The sequence below is a fragment of the Chiloscyllium punctatum genome, chromosome 44, assembly GCF_047496795.1.
Source record: "Chiloscyllium punctatum isolate Juve2018m chromosome 44, sChiPun1.3, whole genome shotgun sequence".
Taxonomy (NCBI): domain Eukaryota; kingdom Metazoa; phylum Chordata; class Chondrichthyes; order Orectolobiformes; family Hemiscylliidae; genus Chiloscyllium; species Chiloscyllium punctatum.
The window spans coordinates 21,062,758-21,081,984 of record NC_092782.1 but is presented as its reverse complement, the minus strand read 5'-3'; the positions used below and the strand labels follow the sequence as shown (position 1 = coordinate 21,081,984).

Below are 19,227 nucleotides of genomic sequence, written 5' to 3'. Positions count from 1 at the left end.
TTTTATTATTTTATTGTGAGAATGATACATACGAGTATTTCAGACCTTGGGGTCTAGGCATTTTAAGGCATAGCTATCAAAGCTGAAACAATCACAATTGAGGATGGACATGAGGCCAGTACTAATATCACAGAGAGCTGTGGAGATGAAGGTTACAGAGATAGAAAGGGGCAAAGTCACGGTGGGACTTGAAATAAGAAACAGGCTTTTACAATCAAAGTTGCTTGACCAGGAACCAGAATAATATCACTATGACAGAAGAACAGAACTTGAGATAAGACACAGTTCAAGGTTTGTGCAAAGATTTGTAGTTTGGGTGCCGGTTGCTGTAGTTGCGGGTATGTTCACCGAGTTGGGAAGTTGATTTGCAGGCGTTTCATCCATAGAACATAGAACATAGAACATAGAACAATACAGCGCAGTACAGGCCCTTTGGCCCTCGATGTTGCGCCGATCCAAGCCCACCTAACCTACACTAGCCCACTATCCTCCATATGCCTATCCAATGCCTGTTTAAATGCCCATAAAGAGGGAGAGTCCACCACTGCTACTGGCAGGGCATTCCATGAACTCACGACTCGCTGAGTAAAGAATCTACCCCTAACATCTGTCCTATACCTACCACCCCTTAATTTAAAGCTATGCCCCCTCGTAATAGCTGACTGCATACGTGGAAAAAGGTTCTCATGGTCAACCCTATCTAAACCCCGAATCATCTTGTACACCTCTATCAAGTCACCCCTAAACCTTCTTTTCTCCAATGAAAACAGCCCCAAGTGCCTCAGCCTTTCCTCGTACGATCTTCCTACCATACCAGGCAACATCCTGGTAAACCTCCTCTGTACCCGTTCCAGTGCCTCCACATCCTTCCTATAGTATGGCGACCAAAACTGCACACAATACTCCAGATGCGGCTGCACCAGAGTCTTATACAACTGCAACATGACCTCAGGACTCCGGAACTCAATTCCTCTACCAATAAAAGCCAGTACGCCATATGCCTTCTTCACTGCACTATTTACCTGGGTGGCAACTTTCAAAGATCTGTGTACATGGACACCAAGATCCCTCTGCTCATCCACACTACCAAGTATCCAACCATTAGCCCAGTACCCCATCCTTTTGTTACTCATACCAAAGTGAATCACCTCACACTTACCTACATTGAACTCCATTTGCCACCTTTCTGCCCAGCTCTGCAGCTTATCTATATCCCGCTGTAACCTGACACATCCTTCCTCAGTGTCCACCACTCCCCCAACTTTCGTATCATCCGCAAACTTGCTCACCCAACCTTCTAGCCCCTCCTCCAGGTCATTTATAAAAATGACAAACAGCAATGGTCCCAAAACAGATCCTTGCGGAACACAGCTAGTAACTGCACTCCAAGATGAACCTTTACCATCAACTACTACCCTCTGTCTTCTTCCAGCCAGCCAATTCCTAATTCAAACCTCCAACTCACCCTCAATGCCATACCTCCGTATTTTTTGCAGTAGCCTACCATGGGGCACTTTATCAAATGCCTTACTAAAATCCATATACACCACATCTACCGCTTTCCCCTCGTCCACCTCCTTAGTCACCTTCTTGAAGAATTCAATAAGGTTTGTGAGGCACGACCTGCCCTTCACAAAACCATGCTGACTATCCCTGATCACATTATTCCTATCCAGATGTTCATAAATCCTATCCCTTACAATTCTCTCTAAGACTTTGCCCACAACAGAAGTGAGACTCACTGGCTTACTGTTACTAGGGTTATCCCTACTCCCCTTCTTGAACAAGGGAACCACATTTGCTATCCTCCAGTCTTCTGGCACTATTCCTGTAGACAACGAGGACAGTGTCTAGGTAACATCTTCAGCAGTATATAGGAGACTCCAAAGCACTGAAGATGTCACCTAGACAGGGGACAAAACATTTGCAAAAAAAATCTGCACAGCAAACGTACCCACAACAATGGCATAAGACACAGTCTTTGACGACCTCAAATTCCCCTCAAAACCAGAAAATATACATGACAAAAAAAAAAGGGAATTAAAACTCCACTCTGCCGAGGATTTGCAGAATTCTTGCTGGTTCCAGAAATCCCCACATGATGGTAGTGGTAGCTGCCAAGTTATTAGGAGAAGTGAAATTTGATCTGTTTTCCCATTTAGAGATCGGGCATTTCCAGCTATTATCATATAACTGTTTGATAGCTGATTAGATATTATTACAAGTGGAGTCTGGACAGTCAATTGTGACTACTGACAAATCAACTCAAAAAGGAGATTCGTAACAATTCAAGCTTGTGCTGATTTACCTGTGCCGGTTTCAGCACTAAAGTGTTGCCTGCTGCCAGACAAGCAGCACTCTTCCATGCCAGCATCATAAGAGGATAATTCCAGGGAATAATGATCGCACAGACTCTGGAAAACATCAATAATCAGCCATCACATACAAATCAACCACTGTTGTCCCAACATTCTCCCTTTAAAAAATTTTAGACATCCAGGCTATTTACCAAAACAACCATCAAACGAATTCACCATCTTACCCAAGTGGCTCCTTCTTTGTATATGTTAAATTACGATTGGGACGAGCTTGATTAATGGGGATTGTAGAACCCTAAAGAATATCAAAAATGGCACAGGTTAAATTTTCATCTGGACACTTTTTTAAAAAATAACTAAATTGAATTTTAAGTTCTTGAAGTGAACCCGCTGTGTAATAAGAAGTGGTAATCAGGAGAGTTCGACTAGAGTCATACACATGGAAACAGACCCTTTGGTCCAACTCATCCATGCCGACCAAGTATCCCAAACTAAACTAGCCCCACACTGATCTAATGTACTTTAAATGTTGTAACTGTACCTGCACCTACCACTTCCTCTGGCTGTTGATTCCAAATACGAACCATCCCCTGTGTGAAGAAGGTATCCCTTAGGTCTCTTTTAAATATTTCTCCTCTCTCCTTAAAAATATGCCCTCAAGTTTTGAACTTCCCTACCCTCGGGAAAATACCTTTGCAATTCACTTTATCTCTGTCCTCCATGATTTTATAAATCTATATAAGATCAACCCCCACTCCATTCCCCACAAAAAAAATGTCTCCTGCACTCCAGCAAAAAAAGTCCCAGCTTATCCAGTTTCTCCTTATAACTCAATCATGACAGTTCTGGTAACATTCTATTCAATCTCTTCTGAACTCTTTCCTATTTAATAATATCCTTCCTGTAGCAGGGTGACCAGAACTGTACACAGTACTTCAAAAGTTGCCTCATCAATGTGCTGCACAACGTCCACATGACATCCCAACTCCTATACTCAATGGTCTGAGCAATGAAGGCAAGTGTGCCAAACACCTTCATAACCACTCAGTCTACCTGTGACACAACTTTCAAAGAAATATGTACCTGAAACCCTAGGTCTCTCTCTGTTCGACAACATGACCCAGGGCCCTATCTTTAACTAAATAAGTCCTGCCCTTGTTTGTTTTACCAAAATGCAATACCTCACATTTATCTAAATTAAACTCCATCTGCCATTCCTCAGCCCACTGGCCGAATTGACCAAGATCCTTTTATAATTTTATATAAGCTTCTTCACTGTCAACTATACCACCAATTTTGACGTCATCCGCAAGCTTCCTAAACATGCCTCCTAAATTCTCATCCGAATAATTTATATAAATGATCAACAAAAGTGGACCCAGCACCAATACCTGTGGAACACAGCTGTTCACAGGCCTCCAGTCCAGTCCAAAAACACCCTCCACCATTTCCCTCTGTCTCCTACCGTCATGTCAATTTTGTATCCAATTGGCAAGTTCTTTCTGAATCCCACATGATCTAACTTTACTAGTTAGTCTACCATGCAGAACTCTGTCAAAAGCTTTACTAAAATCGACGTAGACAATGTCTACTACTCTGCCCTCATCAATCTTTTTGGTTATGTTCTCATAAAACTCAATCAAGTTTGTGAGACACGATTTCCCATGCACAAAGCCATGCTAACTATCCCTAATCTGTCCTTGCCTCTCCAAATGCATGTGAATCATATCTCTCAGAATCCCTTCCAACAGTTTGCCCACCACTTATGTCAGTCTCACCTGCCTATAGTTCTCAGATTTCTCCTTACAGCCTTTCTTAAATAAAGGCATAACATTAGCCATTCTCCAGTCCTTCAGCATCTCACCCACAGCTGTAGATGATACAAATATCTCTGTTAGGGGCCCTGTAATTTCTTCCCTAACTTTTCACAACATCCTGTGATACACTTGTTCACGTCCTGGAGATTTATCCACCTTTACGTTTTTACCTTTACTTGCGTTCCACCACTAGTTGGAACAGTGGTCCCAGTCCAAAAAAAACATAAATATGTTCATCCCATGACCAGGAATATTTCTTTGCTTGTGAACTCAAACACACACCACACATTTTGGAAAAATAACCTACTAAGCTCCCAAGAGCCACTGGATACAATTATGAAACTATTCAATTTTTGTTTATAATCAATGTATAGAGGAACCTCGATTATCCAAATGACACAGGCAAGGAGTATTTTGTCGGATCAATGAATGTTCAGATAATCAAATGCTGGATAACAGTTTAGCCAAGCATTGGGATTTGCAGTCTTGCCGGATAATCTGAAATTTGGATAATTGAATGCTGTATAATCGAAATTTGTCTGCATTCTAAAGGTAAGTTTTCAAATTGAAATGCTTCAGAATCAAGCTATACGACTCTGAAATGGAGGCAGTAGGGTGGATAGTGAGGTCTTCAGGGTAGATGAGCACAGGAAGCCACTCAAATGGTAAGAAGGGAGGAAAACGTTGAAAGGAATGTAGTGGTAACAAGGGTCAGTATAATCTGAACGATTGACACAGTTCCTTGCATCAGAGAGTGAAAGATCAGAAAACTGTCTTGTCTGCTCAGTTCCAGTCATCACCACAGAGCTGGAAAGGAACTGGCAGTGGGAGGGGGATAGGAGGGCCAATCTTTGACCTTTGTTGTTGATCCCCAGGACTATGATTATGACTCTATCTTGTTGCTTATCTGTGTTTTGCTAAAGTAACGTTATTAAGAATAAATTGTTGATTTTTGTTTAATTTGTAAACATGGTGTCCAAAATTTGTTAGTGTTAGAGTCTGGTTAGGAACAATTGGGCAATGTAAGCAAGTGTTAGGTAATCAGTTTGGACCGAAGAGATCATCAGATCATAAGACATAGGAGCAGAAATTGGGCCATTCAGCCCATCGAGTCTGCTCTGCCATTCAATCATGGCTGATACGTTTCTCAACAGCATTCTCCCACGTTCTCCCTGTAACCTTTGATCCCCTTGACAATCAAGAACCTATCTATCTCTGTCTTAAGTATACACAATCACCTGTCTTCCACAGCCTTCTGTGGCAATGAATTCCATAGATTCACCAATCTCTGGCTAAAGATGTTTTTCCTCCTCTCCGTTCTGGAAGGGTCTTCCCTTTAATCTAAGCCTGTGCCCTTGAGTCCAAGTCTTTCTGGCCAATGGAAACATCTTCCTAACATTCACTCTGTCCAGGCCATTCAGTATTCTATAAGTTTCAATTAGATCCCACCTCATCCTTCTAAACCCCATTGAGTATAGACCCAGAGTCCTCAAACGTTCTGTGTATGTTAAGTGTTTCATTCCTGGGATCATCCTGTGAACCTCCTCTGGACCCGCTGCAGGGCCACTACATCCGTCCTGAGGTACAGAGCCCAAAATTGCTCACAATACTCTAAATGTGGTCTGACCAGAGCCTTATAAAGCCTCAGAAGTACATCCTTGCTTTTATATTATGGTCCTCTCGAAATAAATGTATTTGCTTTCCTAAATACCGACTCAACCAGCAAATTTACCTTAAGAGAATCCTGGACTAGGACTCCCAAGTCCCTTTACACTTCAGATTTCTGAATTTTCTCCCCATTTAGAAAATAGTCTATGCCTGTTTTCTTTCTGACAAAGTGCATGACCTCACCCTTTCCCACATTATATTCAATATATGAGTACTTTCTACAGGATATGAAGTTAAATACAATAGATATCCAAAGATATTTGGGGGTTCAAGTGCATGGATCTTTAAAATGGTGCAGAAAATAATCAAGAAAGCTCATGGAATGCTTGTGCCTTACTACCTAGATGATTGGAGTACAAGGATGTAGAAGTTTGGCTGCAGCTATACAAAGCCCTGGTTAGTCTCCACTTTGAGGTCTGTGTGTAGATCTAGACATTCGGAAAATAAAGGGGCATGGGAAACAGGGAAATCTGGCTGTCTGGACACAGAATTGGCTGGCCCATAGAAGACAGAAGGTGGTGGTAGACAGAAAGTATTCAACCTGGAGCTCAGTGACCACTGGTGTTCCGCAGGGATCAGTTCTGGGACCTCTGCTCTTTGTGATTGACTTGGATGATAAAGTAGAAAGGTTGGTTAGTACGTTTGCTGATAACACGAAGGTTGGTGGAGTTGTGGACAGTGTGGAGGGCTATTCTGGGTTGCAATGGGACATTGATACGATGCAGAGCTGGACTGATAAGTGGTAGGTGAGGTTTAACCTGGAAAAGTGTGAAGTGATTCACTCTGAAAGGTCGAATTTGAATGCAGGATTCTTAGCAGTGTGGGGATACAGAGGGATCTTGGGGTCCATGTCCATAGATCCCTCAAAAGTTGCCACCCAAGTTGATAGGCTTGTTAAGAAGGCATATGGTGTGTTGGCTTTCATTAGCGGGGATTGATTTTAAGAGCCGCGAGGTTATGTCTATCACAAGGGAGCATAATTTTAATTTAATTTGAGGAAGGTTTAGGGGAGATGTCCAAGGTAGGTTCTTTACTCAGAGAGTGGTAGGTGCATGAATTCACTGACAGCAGTGGTAGCAGAGTAAGATACATTAGGGACATTTAAGCTACTCTTGGATAGACACACATGGATGATAGCACAATGAAGAGTATGTAAGGTAGTCTGATCTTAGAGTAGGGATAGCCCGAGTAACTATAGGCCAGTGAGTCTCACTTCTGTTGTGGGCAAAGTCTTAGAGAGAATTGTAAGGGATAGGATTTATGAACATCTGGATAGGAATAATGTGATCAAGGATAGTCAGCATGGTTTTGTGAAGGGCAGGTCGTGCCTCACAAACCTTATGGAATTCTTTGAGAAGGTGACCAAGGAAGTGGACGAGGGTAAAGCAGTAGATGTGGTGTACATGGATTTTAGCAAGGCGTTCGATAAGGTACCCCATGGCAGGCTAATGCAAAAACTACGGAGGTATGGCATTGAGGGTGCATTAGAGGTTTGGATTAGGAATTGGCTGGCTGGAATGAGACAGAGGGTAGTAGTTGATGGTATAGGTTCATCTTGGAGTGCAGTTACTAGCGGTGTTCCACAAGGATCTGTTTTGGGACCATTGCTGTTTGTCATTTTTATAAATGACTTGGAGGAGGGGCTTGAAGGCTGGGTGAGCAAGTTTGCGGATGACACGAAAGTCGGTGGAGTTGTGGACAGTGAAGAAGGATGTGGCAGGTTACAGCGCGATATAGATAAGTTGCAGAGCTGGGCAGTAAGGTGGCAAATGGAGTTCAATGTAGCTAAGTGTGAAGTCATTCACTTTGGTAGGAGTAACAAGAAGATGGATTACTGGGCTAATGGTTGGATACTTGGTAGTGTGGATGAGCAGAGGGATCTTGGTGTCCATGTACACAGATCTTTGAAAGTTGCCACCCAGGTAAATAGTGCTGTGAAGAAGACATATGGTGTACTGGGCTTTATTGGTAGAGGAATTGAGTTCCGGAGTCCTGAGGTCATGTTGCAGTTGTATAAGACTCTGGTGCGGCCTCATCTGGAGTATTGTGTGCAGTTTTGGTCGCCATACTATAGGAAGGATGTGGAGGCATTGGAACGAGTGCAGAGGAGGTTTACCAGGATGTTGCCTGGCATGGTAGGAAGATCGTATGAGGAAAGGCTGAGGCACTTGGGACTTTTCTCATTGGAGAAAAGAAGGTTTAGGGGAGATTTGATAGAGGTGTACAAGATGATTGGGGGTTTAGATAGGGTTGACAGTGAGAACCTTTTTCCGCATATGGAGTCAGCTGTTACTAGGGGACACAGCTTTAAATTAAGGGGTGGTAGGGGTAGGGGTAGATTTTTTACTCAGCGGGTTGAGAGTTCATGGAATGCCCTGCCAGTAGCAGTGGTGGACTCTCCCTCTTTATGGTCATTTAAGCGGGCATTGGACAAGCATATGGAGGTTATTGGGCTAGTGTAGGTTAGGTAGGCTTCGGTCGGTGCAACATCGAGGGCCGAAGGGCCTGTACTGCGCTGTATTTTTCCATGATAAAAGGCCGGCATAACATCGAGGGCTGAAGGGCCTGTATCGTTCCATGTTATATCTTCCTTTTTTTTCCTACTTTTATACTCTATTCCTTTTGCAATTACTGTCAAAATTCCAATTGTCTTCCTTATTATTTGCACACTAGATTTCAGTGATTAATGCATGAGAACACCCAGATCCCTCTGCACCAGAAGCACTCTGAAGCTTCTCTCCATTGAGCTAACAACTTGCTTTTCTAGTTTTTAAACCAAAATAGATAACCTTATATTTATCCACAGCCATTGTTAAATTTTGGTCTATTTACCTAAATTATCCACATCCATTTGCAAATTTCTTATTTATTCTTATTTTTCCACCTATTGTAGTGTAACCTGCAAATTTGCTTACAATACCTTCTAATCCTCCATCCATGTTATTAAAACAAATTGGAAATAGTTGAGGCAAGAGAACCGAACCGTGTGGCACCCCACTAGTTACATCTTGCTAAGCAGAAAAAGATGTAATTATCCCAACTCTCTGCTTTCTGTTAATTAGCCAATCCTCTATCTGAGCTAATAATTTACCCTAACTCCATATGATCTTACTTTGTATCATAATCTTTTGTGCGGTACCTTATCAAATGCCTACTGAAAATCCAGATATACCATATCTACAGAATCCCCATATTCCTCGTTACATTTTTGAACAATACTAGCCAAACATCATTTATCTTTTTTAAAACCATGTTGACTGACGGATTGCATTTTGACTTTCCGAATGTCCTGTTATTGCTTCCTTAATAACAATTTCCCAATGACAGATATTAAACTAATTAGTCTCTAGTTTCTTACCTTCTGACTTTTTGAATAAGGGTAATACATTAGCATTTTTTTCCAATCCACTCAAACCTAACAAGCTGATCTCTCTTTGAAACATAACCATATAAATGGGAGATTTTTTTTTAACAATAAAACGTAAGATTATTAAACAAAAGACAAAATATAATAAAGCAAACTATTTACTTATACAGTAAACATACAGTTTTAAACATACAGTAAAAGCATAATCCCAGGGATCCAAGATAGTGGGGATCTGAGAAGATCACACTGAGAGCTCTGCATTGCAGCATAAGCGGGACAAACTTTCAACCCAGACCATTGCGATATCCTGGGACTCCGGAAAGATTGTGGAGTCCCAAGAAACTCCTAAAAGTTAACTTACCTGCATTTCCAGCCGTCCAGAGATGCCAAAAAAGGGAGGAGGAGCATCTGAGGCCGGGCCTGCGGCCCTGCCTGCAGGGCCCTTGGAATCGATTACTTTCCAGGCCCTGGTGAACGAGTTCGCGAAATCTCACGAGATGCTGGGGAAACAGATTGAAGAGAAGCTGGCTCCAATCTCGCTCATGCAGCAAAAGCATGAGCAGCAGCTGGGAGACTTGGAGAAGAGGACGGATGAGGTGGAGCACAGGATCACAGTGATGCCAGTTCATCCAAGACCTGGAGACGCAGGTCTGTAATTTGCATGACCAAGTGGATGATCTTGAGAACAGGGACAGGAGAAAAAACATTCAGATCATTGGTCTGCCTGAGGGTAAGGAAGGTGAGCAGCATGCGGAATTTGTTGAGGATTGGCTGCCGATATTCCTTGACTTAGAGGCTAGCATGAGAGGACTGAAGATAGAGAGAGCTCATTGGGTTGCAGGGAGGAGATTGGGTCTGGGTCAACATCCTCGTCCTCTCCAGGTGCGGTTCCATCAGTATGGAGAGTCATAGAGGCTTCTAGAGTCCAGGAGAAGGATCCGAACGCCCTAATTTACTAAATTAGGGCGCTCTAAAATCATGTTCTTTCAGGAATTCTCAGTGGCGGTGATCCAGAAATGAAAATCTTATGATGGTGTCAAAAGAGGAAAGAGGGAGCTTTCCGGTGGTGCTTCGGTTAACCTTAGATGGATCCATACATCTCTTTGACACGTCGGAGAAGGTAAGAGACTTTGTGGACAAATTAACCTAATTTGAACGATTTTAGTATGTATAAACAGTGTTGTTTGGGTATGTCTTTATTGCTTTTGTAAAAGAAACGGAGGAAGTCCAGCTGGAGCTTTATTTTTCTATTTTTTTTCTATTGATAATAATTTGGTTTAAACTATTTTTGGCGGTGGTTGAGATGGACTTTTTCAATTTCTAAGTTAGGATATACCAAAGGATGGGTGGGGTATTTATTCTCTTTGTTTAAGAATATGTTTAAGTTTATATTGGTATTCTATGGTGTGTTTACTCTTTTCTGTTTGTGTTCGCGGTGTGGCTGTAGCTGGGAGAAGTGAAGGTGGCTGGAATGGTTGGATGCCTGCTTACGGGCAGTTTGGGATGGGTAGTTGCCCCCTCTGGACAGGGTTGAGTTCCTTCAATCAGCACTGTTGGCGTTTTATATGTTGGTTTGTTTTTATGGTTTACATTGTTTTTAATTTTTAATAGTTTTGTAGGTTTGTTAAATGTAGTGGTTTTAGTTTATGTAGTTTATATTTGGTGGATCATGTGACACTGGGGCTCAGCAACTTGTGGTTCAGGTTCTTCCTCTCTGGAATTTAAATGTTATTGCAGAAAGTTATGGCTAATGACTTGATTAAATGGTGTACCTGGAATATCAAGGGAAGTCACTGACCAATTAAGGTGGTATTCTTGAGTATTAGAAAGGAGAAGGTGGATATTGCTTTGTTACAGAAGACACACTTGGATGACAAGGAGCATTTGAAATTATAGCAGAATGGCTTTGACTGAGTTTATTTTTCATCATTTAATACCAGAAGTAGGGAAGTGGCCATATTGTTTTTTTAGATTAGATTAGATTACTTACAGTGTGGAAACAGGCCAACAAGTCCACACCGCCCCGCCGAAGCGTAACCCACCCATACCCATTTATTCCTTACCTAACACTACGGACAATTTAGCGTGGCCAATTTACCTGACTTGCACATTTTTGGACTGTGGGAGGAAACCGGAGCAAACACACGCAGACATGGGGAGAACGTGCAAACTCCACACAGTCAGTCGCCTGAGGCGGGAATTGAACCCGGGTCTCTGGCGCTGTGAGGCAGCAGTGCTAACCACTGTGCCACCGTGCCGCCCACAGGTTTAGGAAGAATCTCCCAATTAAGTTGTTAGAGTGTGTTAAAGACACACATGGGAGGCTTGTAATTCTTAAAGCCTTGATAAATGGGGAAGAATATGGTGTTTTAAATTTTTATTGCTCTCTAGCTCATCCCCTTAAATTTTTGGTAGATGCTTATTCTGGACTGATAAGTCTTGATTCCTGGCACATCATTATAGGGGGATATTTTAACCGTCTCATCGATCCCACAACAGACAGGTTGCCCAAAGGTCCCTCAATACCCTCTGTACAAACTAAACAATTAGTGGATCTGTGTGGGGAGTTAAGGTTGGTGAGCATCTGGAGGCAGGAACTTTACGTTTTTCCACCCTAAGGCAGGGATTTTATGTTTTTCTCCAATCTGCACAGATGTCACACCAGGATTGATTTTTTTCTGACCCCTGCGGTAACCCTGGACTTGGTGGCATCTTGTACGATTGGTAATATTACCATCTCTGATCATGCTCCAGTGTACCTTATGGTTAAGCTTAAGGACATTACAGTGGGTTTGAGGCACTGGCGAATGGATCCCTTTATCCTCAAGTGATAATAAGTTTGTGGAGTATTTCTCTGGGGAATTTCCGGTATTCCTACACATCAACTTAGGCTCGTTTGGTAGTTCACCCATCCTCTGGGAAACTGCCAAAACCTATGGGGTGGGGGGGGCGGGTGATTGGGAGTTGGGGGTAGTTATTTCCTGTTCCGCCAGTAGGAGGCTGCAGAAGAGTGAGCAGCAACGTATCCTTGAAGCACGGTTGAAGGCAGCTGAGAAGGCTTATTTTGACAGACCCTCATTGGTCAAACTACACAGGATTACGGCGCTGCAGTCTGCAAAGAAGGAGCTGGCTTTTGCAAAGCAAAGGTTATATGAGAATGGTGAAAGGCAGGCAAATACTTAGCGTATCTCACCAGGAAAAGGAACGCCCACAAGCCATTACAGCGATTAGGGAAGGGTCTGGGAACCTAACATGTGATTCTAAAAAGATTAATGTGGCGTTCCAGAGATTTTACTCTTAAGTTATATCAATCCGAGGATTGTGAGGAGGGGTAGGCCAAAATGGAATTTTTTTTAAGGATCTGAAGCTCCCGGGCATGACTCCCAAACAAGAGTCCTTTCTTGATGTCTCCTTATCACAGCAAGAAATGCAGGAAGCTGTGAGGCGCCCGGTCCTGATGGACATCCCAGTGAATTCTATAAGGAATTTATAAGGATACTGAAAGGCCTGATGCTCAATATGTTTAATGATTCATACAGTCATGATTGTCTCCCACCATCTCTGACAGAGGCCAATATTTCACTTATTCTTAAAAAAAAAGGAAGGACCCGGAAGACTGTGCTTCGTATAGGCCCCATATCACTCTTAAATATGGACTTTAAAATCCTCTCCAACACTCTCGCGTTAAGGCTAGAGACTGTGTTACCTTCTATTATTAAAGAGGATCAGACAGCTTGATAAAGGGTCGCAGATCCTCCAATAATGTTTGGAGGCTGCTTAATCTAATTTAAGCATGGCGACTTCTCTAGATGCACAGAAGGCATTTGACTGAGTTGAGTAGCTGTACCTTTTACACTCTGGAGCGGTTTGGTTTGGACGAAGTCTTTATAAGAGATGGGTAATGGTTCTCTTATCACCAACGAGGTACGATCAAGTAATTTTAATATTTTTAGGGGCAGCCAGCAGAGCTGTCGTCTTTCACCACTGCTTTTTACGTTGCTGATTGAACCATTGGTGGAGGCCATTCGTGGGGATCTCAATATATCAGCTCCAGAAATGGGGTCAAAATTATATAAGATTTCGTTGTCTTAATTTTTTTAACAAATCCAGCAGTTTCAGTGCTTCGCCTGATACAATTTGCTGCATTTTCAGCGTACAAGATTAATTTTGTGAAATCAGAAGCTATGCCTATGGGTGGTCTTGCGAAGAAGCAAGGTCTTGAGGGCGATATAGATTCCCATTTAGGTGGTCACAGGAGGGGGTTTTGTGTATTTGGGCATATTTAATACTCCAGTTCTGGATCGGCTGTTCAAAGCCAATTTTATTCAATTATTTGATAAAATTAAACAAGACCTTCAAAGATGGGAGGCACTTCTGGTCTCATGGTTGGGTCGGATAGTGCTTATTAAGATGAATATTCTCTCCTGTTTGCTATACCCTATATGGATACTCCCCCGATTTTCAATAAGCAAACACTCAGGAGGCTGAACGGCTGGTTCAGCTCCTTTATTTGGTATCGTAAGCGGCCCCTCATTTAATTAGCTAAATTGCAACTGCCTCACAGGTTGGGGGGGAAGTAGACCTTCCAGACATTAAAAATGACCAACTAAGCTCGCTTTTGTCCTGCATGAATGATTGGGTTTGTGGAGATCCTCTTTCAATATGGCTAGATATCGAAGCCTCCCAGGCAAAGTGCCCCCTTACCAGTTTTCTGTTTTGGACAAAGTGAGGACAGTTAGGGAATATTGTCATCACCCAATAGTCATCAATACAATTAAAGCATGGAGGACAATTCGGCAGAGGGAAGGCAATATTGGCAAAACTTCTTTGTTTACACCTTTAGTGGGTATGCCGGGTTTTCAACCGGGGATGATAGATTCAGGATTTAAATGTTGGGTAACAAGGGGTGTGTCTTGCATGAACAATTTGTTTCGAGGAGACATAATAACGTCCTTCGATCAGTTAGTACGGAAATAACAGTTATCTAATAGAGACCTCTTTCGTTTTTTTCAAGTTAGGGATTTTATTTAAAAAAAGACTACACTTATGAATGATCCCTACAAATCTGACATAGAGAGGGGAGTGCTAAGTGCTAAGAGTACACTTTCTGTCAATACATTATGTCATCAATTGGGGGGGTGCCCCCTCAGATGAGTTTGATCGACTGCAATGTGTGGGAGAGACAGCTGGGTGTTGAAGTCTCCCCAGAGGCATGGGAGAATATTTGGGAGAATGCAAGGAAGATATTAATTTGCTTTACAGTTGACATATCTCCACAGGGTCCACTTGACTCCAGACCGTTTGTCAAAATTTAAACCAGTGGTATCTTCAGCATGTCCCAAGTGCAAAGTTTGTATGGGTACTTTTACCCATTGTCTCTGGTCTTGCGATAGGCTTCAAACATATTGGAGTGCTGTGGTGGGTGCAATGGAGAGGAATTTGGGTGTAAGGGTGGAGAAGGACCCTATCTCTCTCTTTCTGGGCCTGCCCACAGTATTCCCTGCAGATGCGCATAAGAAAAAAAACTTTTCAACATTCTCACGTTCTGTGCAAGAAAGAATATCTTGCTAGGTTGGATATCTGAAAATCCCCCAGGCCTGTCAGGTTGTTATGGAGCAGATTCCCTTGGATTTTCTCTCAAATATGGTACACCACAAAACTGAGAATTTTTATAAGACATGGCAGCCCTTTTTGGAATACTTGGACACAGATTTATCTGCCACACTAACAACAGCTTTTATACAGCCGTAACAATTGTGTTTTACAAGTCCAATATTCAGGGAGGAGGAGCTGTGAACGTATGAGCGTTTTGTTTGGCTGGGCTGAGTTATTACTATTTACTAGTTTGTTGTTGATTATTATTTACTTGTTTAGTTAAATAGCCAGTTTGGGTTTTTTTTATTCTACACTTTTCTATATATGTTTATACATTTGTACACAAGGGTGGGTTGTTTTTTTTTTAAACTTTTGTATTGTTTTGAATTGTATTGCTTCGTACTTGTTGTAATATTTAAAAATCTATTTTTCTAATAAAAATATATTTTTAAAAAAGCATAATCCCGAAACATTCCTTAATGAATTACTATCATAAACATACTTTGTACAGCATACAAAAGCACTCCCTTTCTCATAGTTACACCAGAGCGGAAAAAAAATCTGTTCCTAACATCTCAATAGGTATAAGGCAAGTATGGCTTTAACTCCAAGACTGAAATGTCTGATAGGTTCTTCCTAGAGCTATAATATACCTGAACTTAAAATAGCCTCTTCAGGGTTTTATCCCAACAGTTTGGTTTGGGAACTAACACTAGCTCCTTACTCAAAAGCTACTTATTTTTTCTATATTGTCCCTTTCTCAGGACCACTGGTCTCTTCAACCATCTCTGTCCAAGCAGTTCAAAGCCGAAACAAGTAAAACTGAAAGAAAATGTCCCACGCCAAGCTAAGCTTAAGACAATCCTCAATCTCAATTTCTAACAGACCTTAAAAACACAGGTTTACCTTGTTAAAATATGCTAAAGTAAACACAAACTCATCAGTGCTACCAAAGATCCTCTCTCAAACTATTTTCAAAGAAATCACGTGGCTACACACATATTTACAAGTGAATTATTAACTCCAGACCCACAGAAAATCGATATGTCACTAACACAAAATCCAAAACCCAAACTTGAATTAAATGATATTAAAAATAATAAAAGTCAGACAGTTTTTATCTCAATATAAAGAAAAGAAAAAAAATGGCTGAAAGATCAATAGGGCGTGAAAAAAAGTACAAGAGAAAGCAAGCTAAAAATTTAAAAACAAATGGCAAGAGTCTCTTAAGGTATTTAAATAGGAAAAAAGTAAGTAAAGCAAGCACTGATCCTCTAGAATATGACTCTGGGAATTAATCATGAAAATGTGAGAAACGACTTATCAATTCAATGTATTTTGCATCTGTTTTCACTGTGGAGGATACAAATAACAATCTCAAAATAACTGAGACTCAGAACGTGAAGGGGAGAAAGGGACTTAAACTAATTACAATCAACAGGAAATCACTGCTGAAAAAATTGTTAGAACTAAATTTAATAAGCTTTTGGCCCTGATGGAGTTCATCCAGTCCTGACAGATGCCCAGAACTCTGGACAAGGGCAGGCAACACTGCCTTCCAGAGTCTCACTCTCAGATGCAGGGAGCTGCATCAATCCTTTCGACTACATTGCCTGTTTGAATGACTTCCTGTGCTCATTCAACATGAAACTCTTACTATCCACTCTACCATTCCCCATCCCTCAAAAGTGGTTGTGCAGCTTGTACCTAAACCATTCTGTCTTTTAAAAATTGCTTTTCCAACCAAGTTGCTTACAAAGAAAGTTTGAAAATGTTAAAAGAGATGGCTGCTGGAAGGGTCCAATCAGATTTGAAAATAGCAAATGTGATTCAATACTCAGGAGAAGATACAAAAAGAAAGGAAACTATAAATCAGGAAGACAATGCTGAAATCTATTAAGGTGGACATAGAAAAGCATTTAGAAAATCTTAATGCAATCAGGCAGAATTAACGTGATTTTGTAAAGAGTAAACTATGCTTGACAAATTTATTAGAGTTTTTGGAGCAAGTAACATGCAATATACTGTACTTAAGATTCCCAGAAAGCATTTGACAAGGTACAATATCAAAGATTATTACCCAAAATAAGAGCTCATAGTATAGGGGATATGGACAGAGGCAGACTAGCTAATAGGAAGCAGAGGATGGGCAGAAATGGGTCTTTTGTCGGACACGGGGATCAATGCTTGCACAGCAACTATTTATAATTCTATATTAATTACTTGGATGAAAGGACTGAATGGATGGTTGTCAAATTTAATGATGACACAATGATAGGTAAGAAAGTAATGTGTGATGTGGACACAAGGACTCTGGAAAGATTTATAGATAGGTTAAGTGTGTGGGCAAAACTCTGGTAAATGGAGTATAATGTGGAAAAATGTAAAGTTATCCACTTTGGCAGGAAGAATAGAAAGGCAGCATATCATTTCAATGGAGAGAGATTGTAGAACTCTAAAATACACAGGAATCTGGATGTGTTCACAAATAAATCACAAAAAGCTAGTTTGAGTATGGCAACTGATTAGGGAGTGTTTTTATTTATTGCAAATAGAATTTAAAAGTAGGCATGTTTTCCGATAGAATATAAAAGTATATACGATTCTGGTCTCATTATTAAAGAAGGGCTGTAAATGCTTTCAAATCAGTTGGCTGGACATGCTGGACTATCCATTGAGATTAGAAAGGTGATCCTATTGAAACATATAAGATCTTAAGGGGACTGAACAGGACAGACACTGAAAGCATGTTTACCTTTGTGGGAGAGAGCAGAACTATGGGACACATATTAAACATAAAGCGTCACCCATTTAAGAGGGAGGTGAGAGTTTTATTTTCTCTCAGAGGATGGTACATCTTTGGAACTGTCTTCCGCTGACCGCAGCAGACACAGGTTAAATGTGTTTTTTAAGGCACAGTAGACTTTTGACTAACAAAGGAATCAAAGATTATCGGGGTAGCTAGGTATACGAAGACGAAGCCATATCTTCCAAATTAAACACCAAAGTAGGCTTCACAGGTTGAAGGCATACTCTGTTCCTAACTTTTACATATGTTTATGCATTAACAAAGAGTTTCCATTTTTATAATAAGCAAATGGAAGATCTAAGGTGTGTGCTCATTCATTCTGTACCTGGATCTTATCACACCATCCTGCAAAGTATCTGAATGTTTGAATGGACATTCCAACATGCGTCTTCAGAGCAAGTGTGTACACAGCCCCTGAGTCAATGGCCTCAATGGTAGCCAGTTCTTCCTGGTGCTCCTCCATCAGATCTGCAAGTCTACAATTGAAAAACGTAAACTCAGCAACACAGATACTTTAAAACAAGAAATTCCAAATCTTGAGAGATTGCAGTTCTGCAATTCCTCATCGTGTTACAGGGCGCTCTCTCAGAAAACAATATTATGTGCTGTAGTTTACTGTGGTGGTGTAATGAGGAAGTTACACACAAAATTTTATTCGATCATCTACCATCTTGTTGATATTAATTTAAATGCAAATTTCCAACTAATCTTATTATTGTTGCCTGGTAGCACAAAACTTGAATATTGCTGAAAAAAAAGACACATTTAGTTGAAACTTTCATCTTGCAAGACATGAGTGCTAATGGGTTGGCTGAGGAATTGCCATGACAAATGCACCAAATAATGGTGAATGTCAGTTAACTACCAGGCTATGTTTAAATTTTATACTAGGCAGGTTGATGTGAATTTGATCAGGGCAATGCCCTGAGGAATAAACCAGCACATGCCTAAGACCTAGTTTGTTTAGTCGAAACAGGCACAATGAGTGTATATATTCTGTGCAGCATATTTGTGTGTACTGGAAGGTACAAATATTAACACACAGGGAACTGTTCTTTCCAGACAAAAAGTACATACACTGCACTTGTTTAAACTTAACCAGCTAATGTCTAAGGGCACTGCCTAACCGACCTGGTTTAAATTTGATTAGTGCATTCTCTATGGTAACATCTTTACCAACCAATCAGAGTACACTGGCCAGCTGATCAGCATGCAACATAAATGTCAGTTTTCCCCTTGAATCAGAAATAGTGTGAGTTGCCCTGAAGAATTCAAGATGAAAAACATCCACAAAATGTATCTTTCCTTAATAATACCCAACTCATTATCACCACTGGGAATACACAAATTATTCAGTGGCCAGGGATGATACAAATTCACATGGTATGTCCCTTCTTAAAGTTATGAAGTTTCAAGCTGTCTATCTATCATTCAACCACTTTAATGATAACAAGCTTAACAACATGTCATTGTGGAAGCATTTCAATTTATCAGTAATCTGTTCTAAATGTATGAAAATGGTTTCTAAGACAGTATTCTCAAACCATTGAGTCCTGGAGTTATATGTAGATTTTCAGGGGATCTGTAAATAACACAAAACTGCTGACTAAGCACATCAGTGAACTGCCATCGTCAGAGATTAACATGGTGCTA

The 19,227-nt window shown here is 41.0% G+C and overlaps 1 protein-coding gene across 1 annotated transcript in view; it reads right to left on the bottom strand.

Annotated features, from left to right (window-relative positions):
• Window positions 1-19,227, bottom strand: part of LOC140466792 (mitochondrial 10-formyltetrahydrofolate dehydrogenase-like) — a 144,819-nt gene that overhangs the window by 33,624 nt on the left and 91,968 nt on the right. Inside the window, exons 13-15 of the mRNA XM_072562431.1 lie at window positions 17,900-18,050; window positions 2,543-2,613; window positions 2,309-2,414 (exon numbers count right to left, since the gene is read on the bottom strand). Coding sequence (XP_072418532.1) covers window positions 2,309-2,414; window positions 2,543-2,613; window positions 17,900-18,050 — 328 coding nt within the window. The remainder of the gene's footprint in view (window positions 1-2,308; window positions 2,415-2,542; window positions 2,614-17,899; window positions 18,051-19,227) is intronic.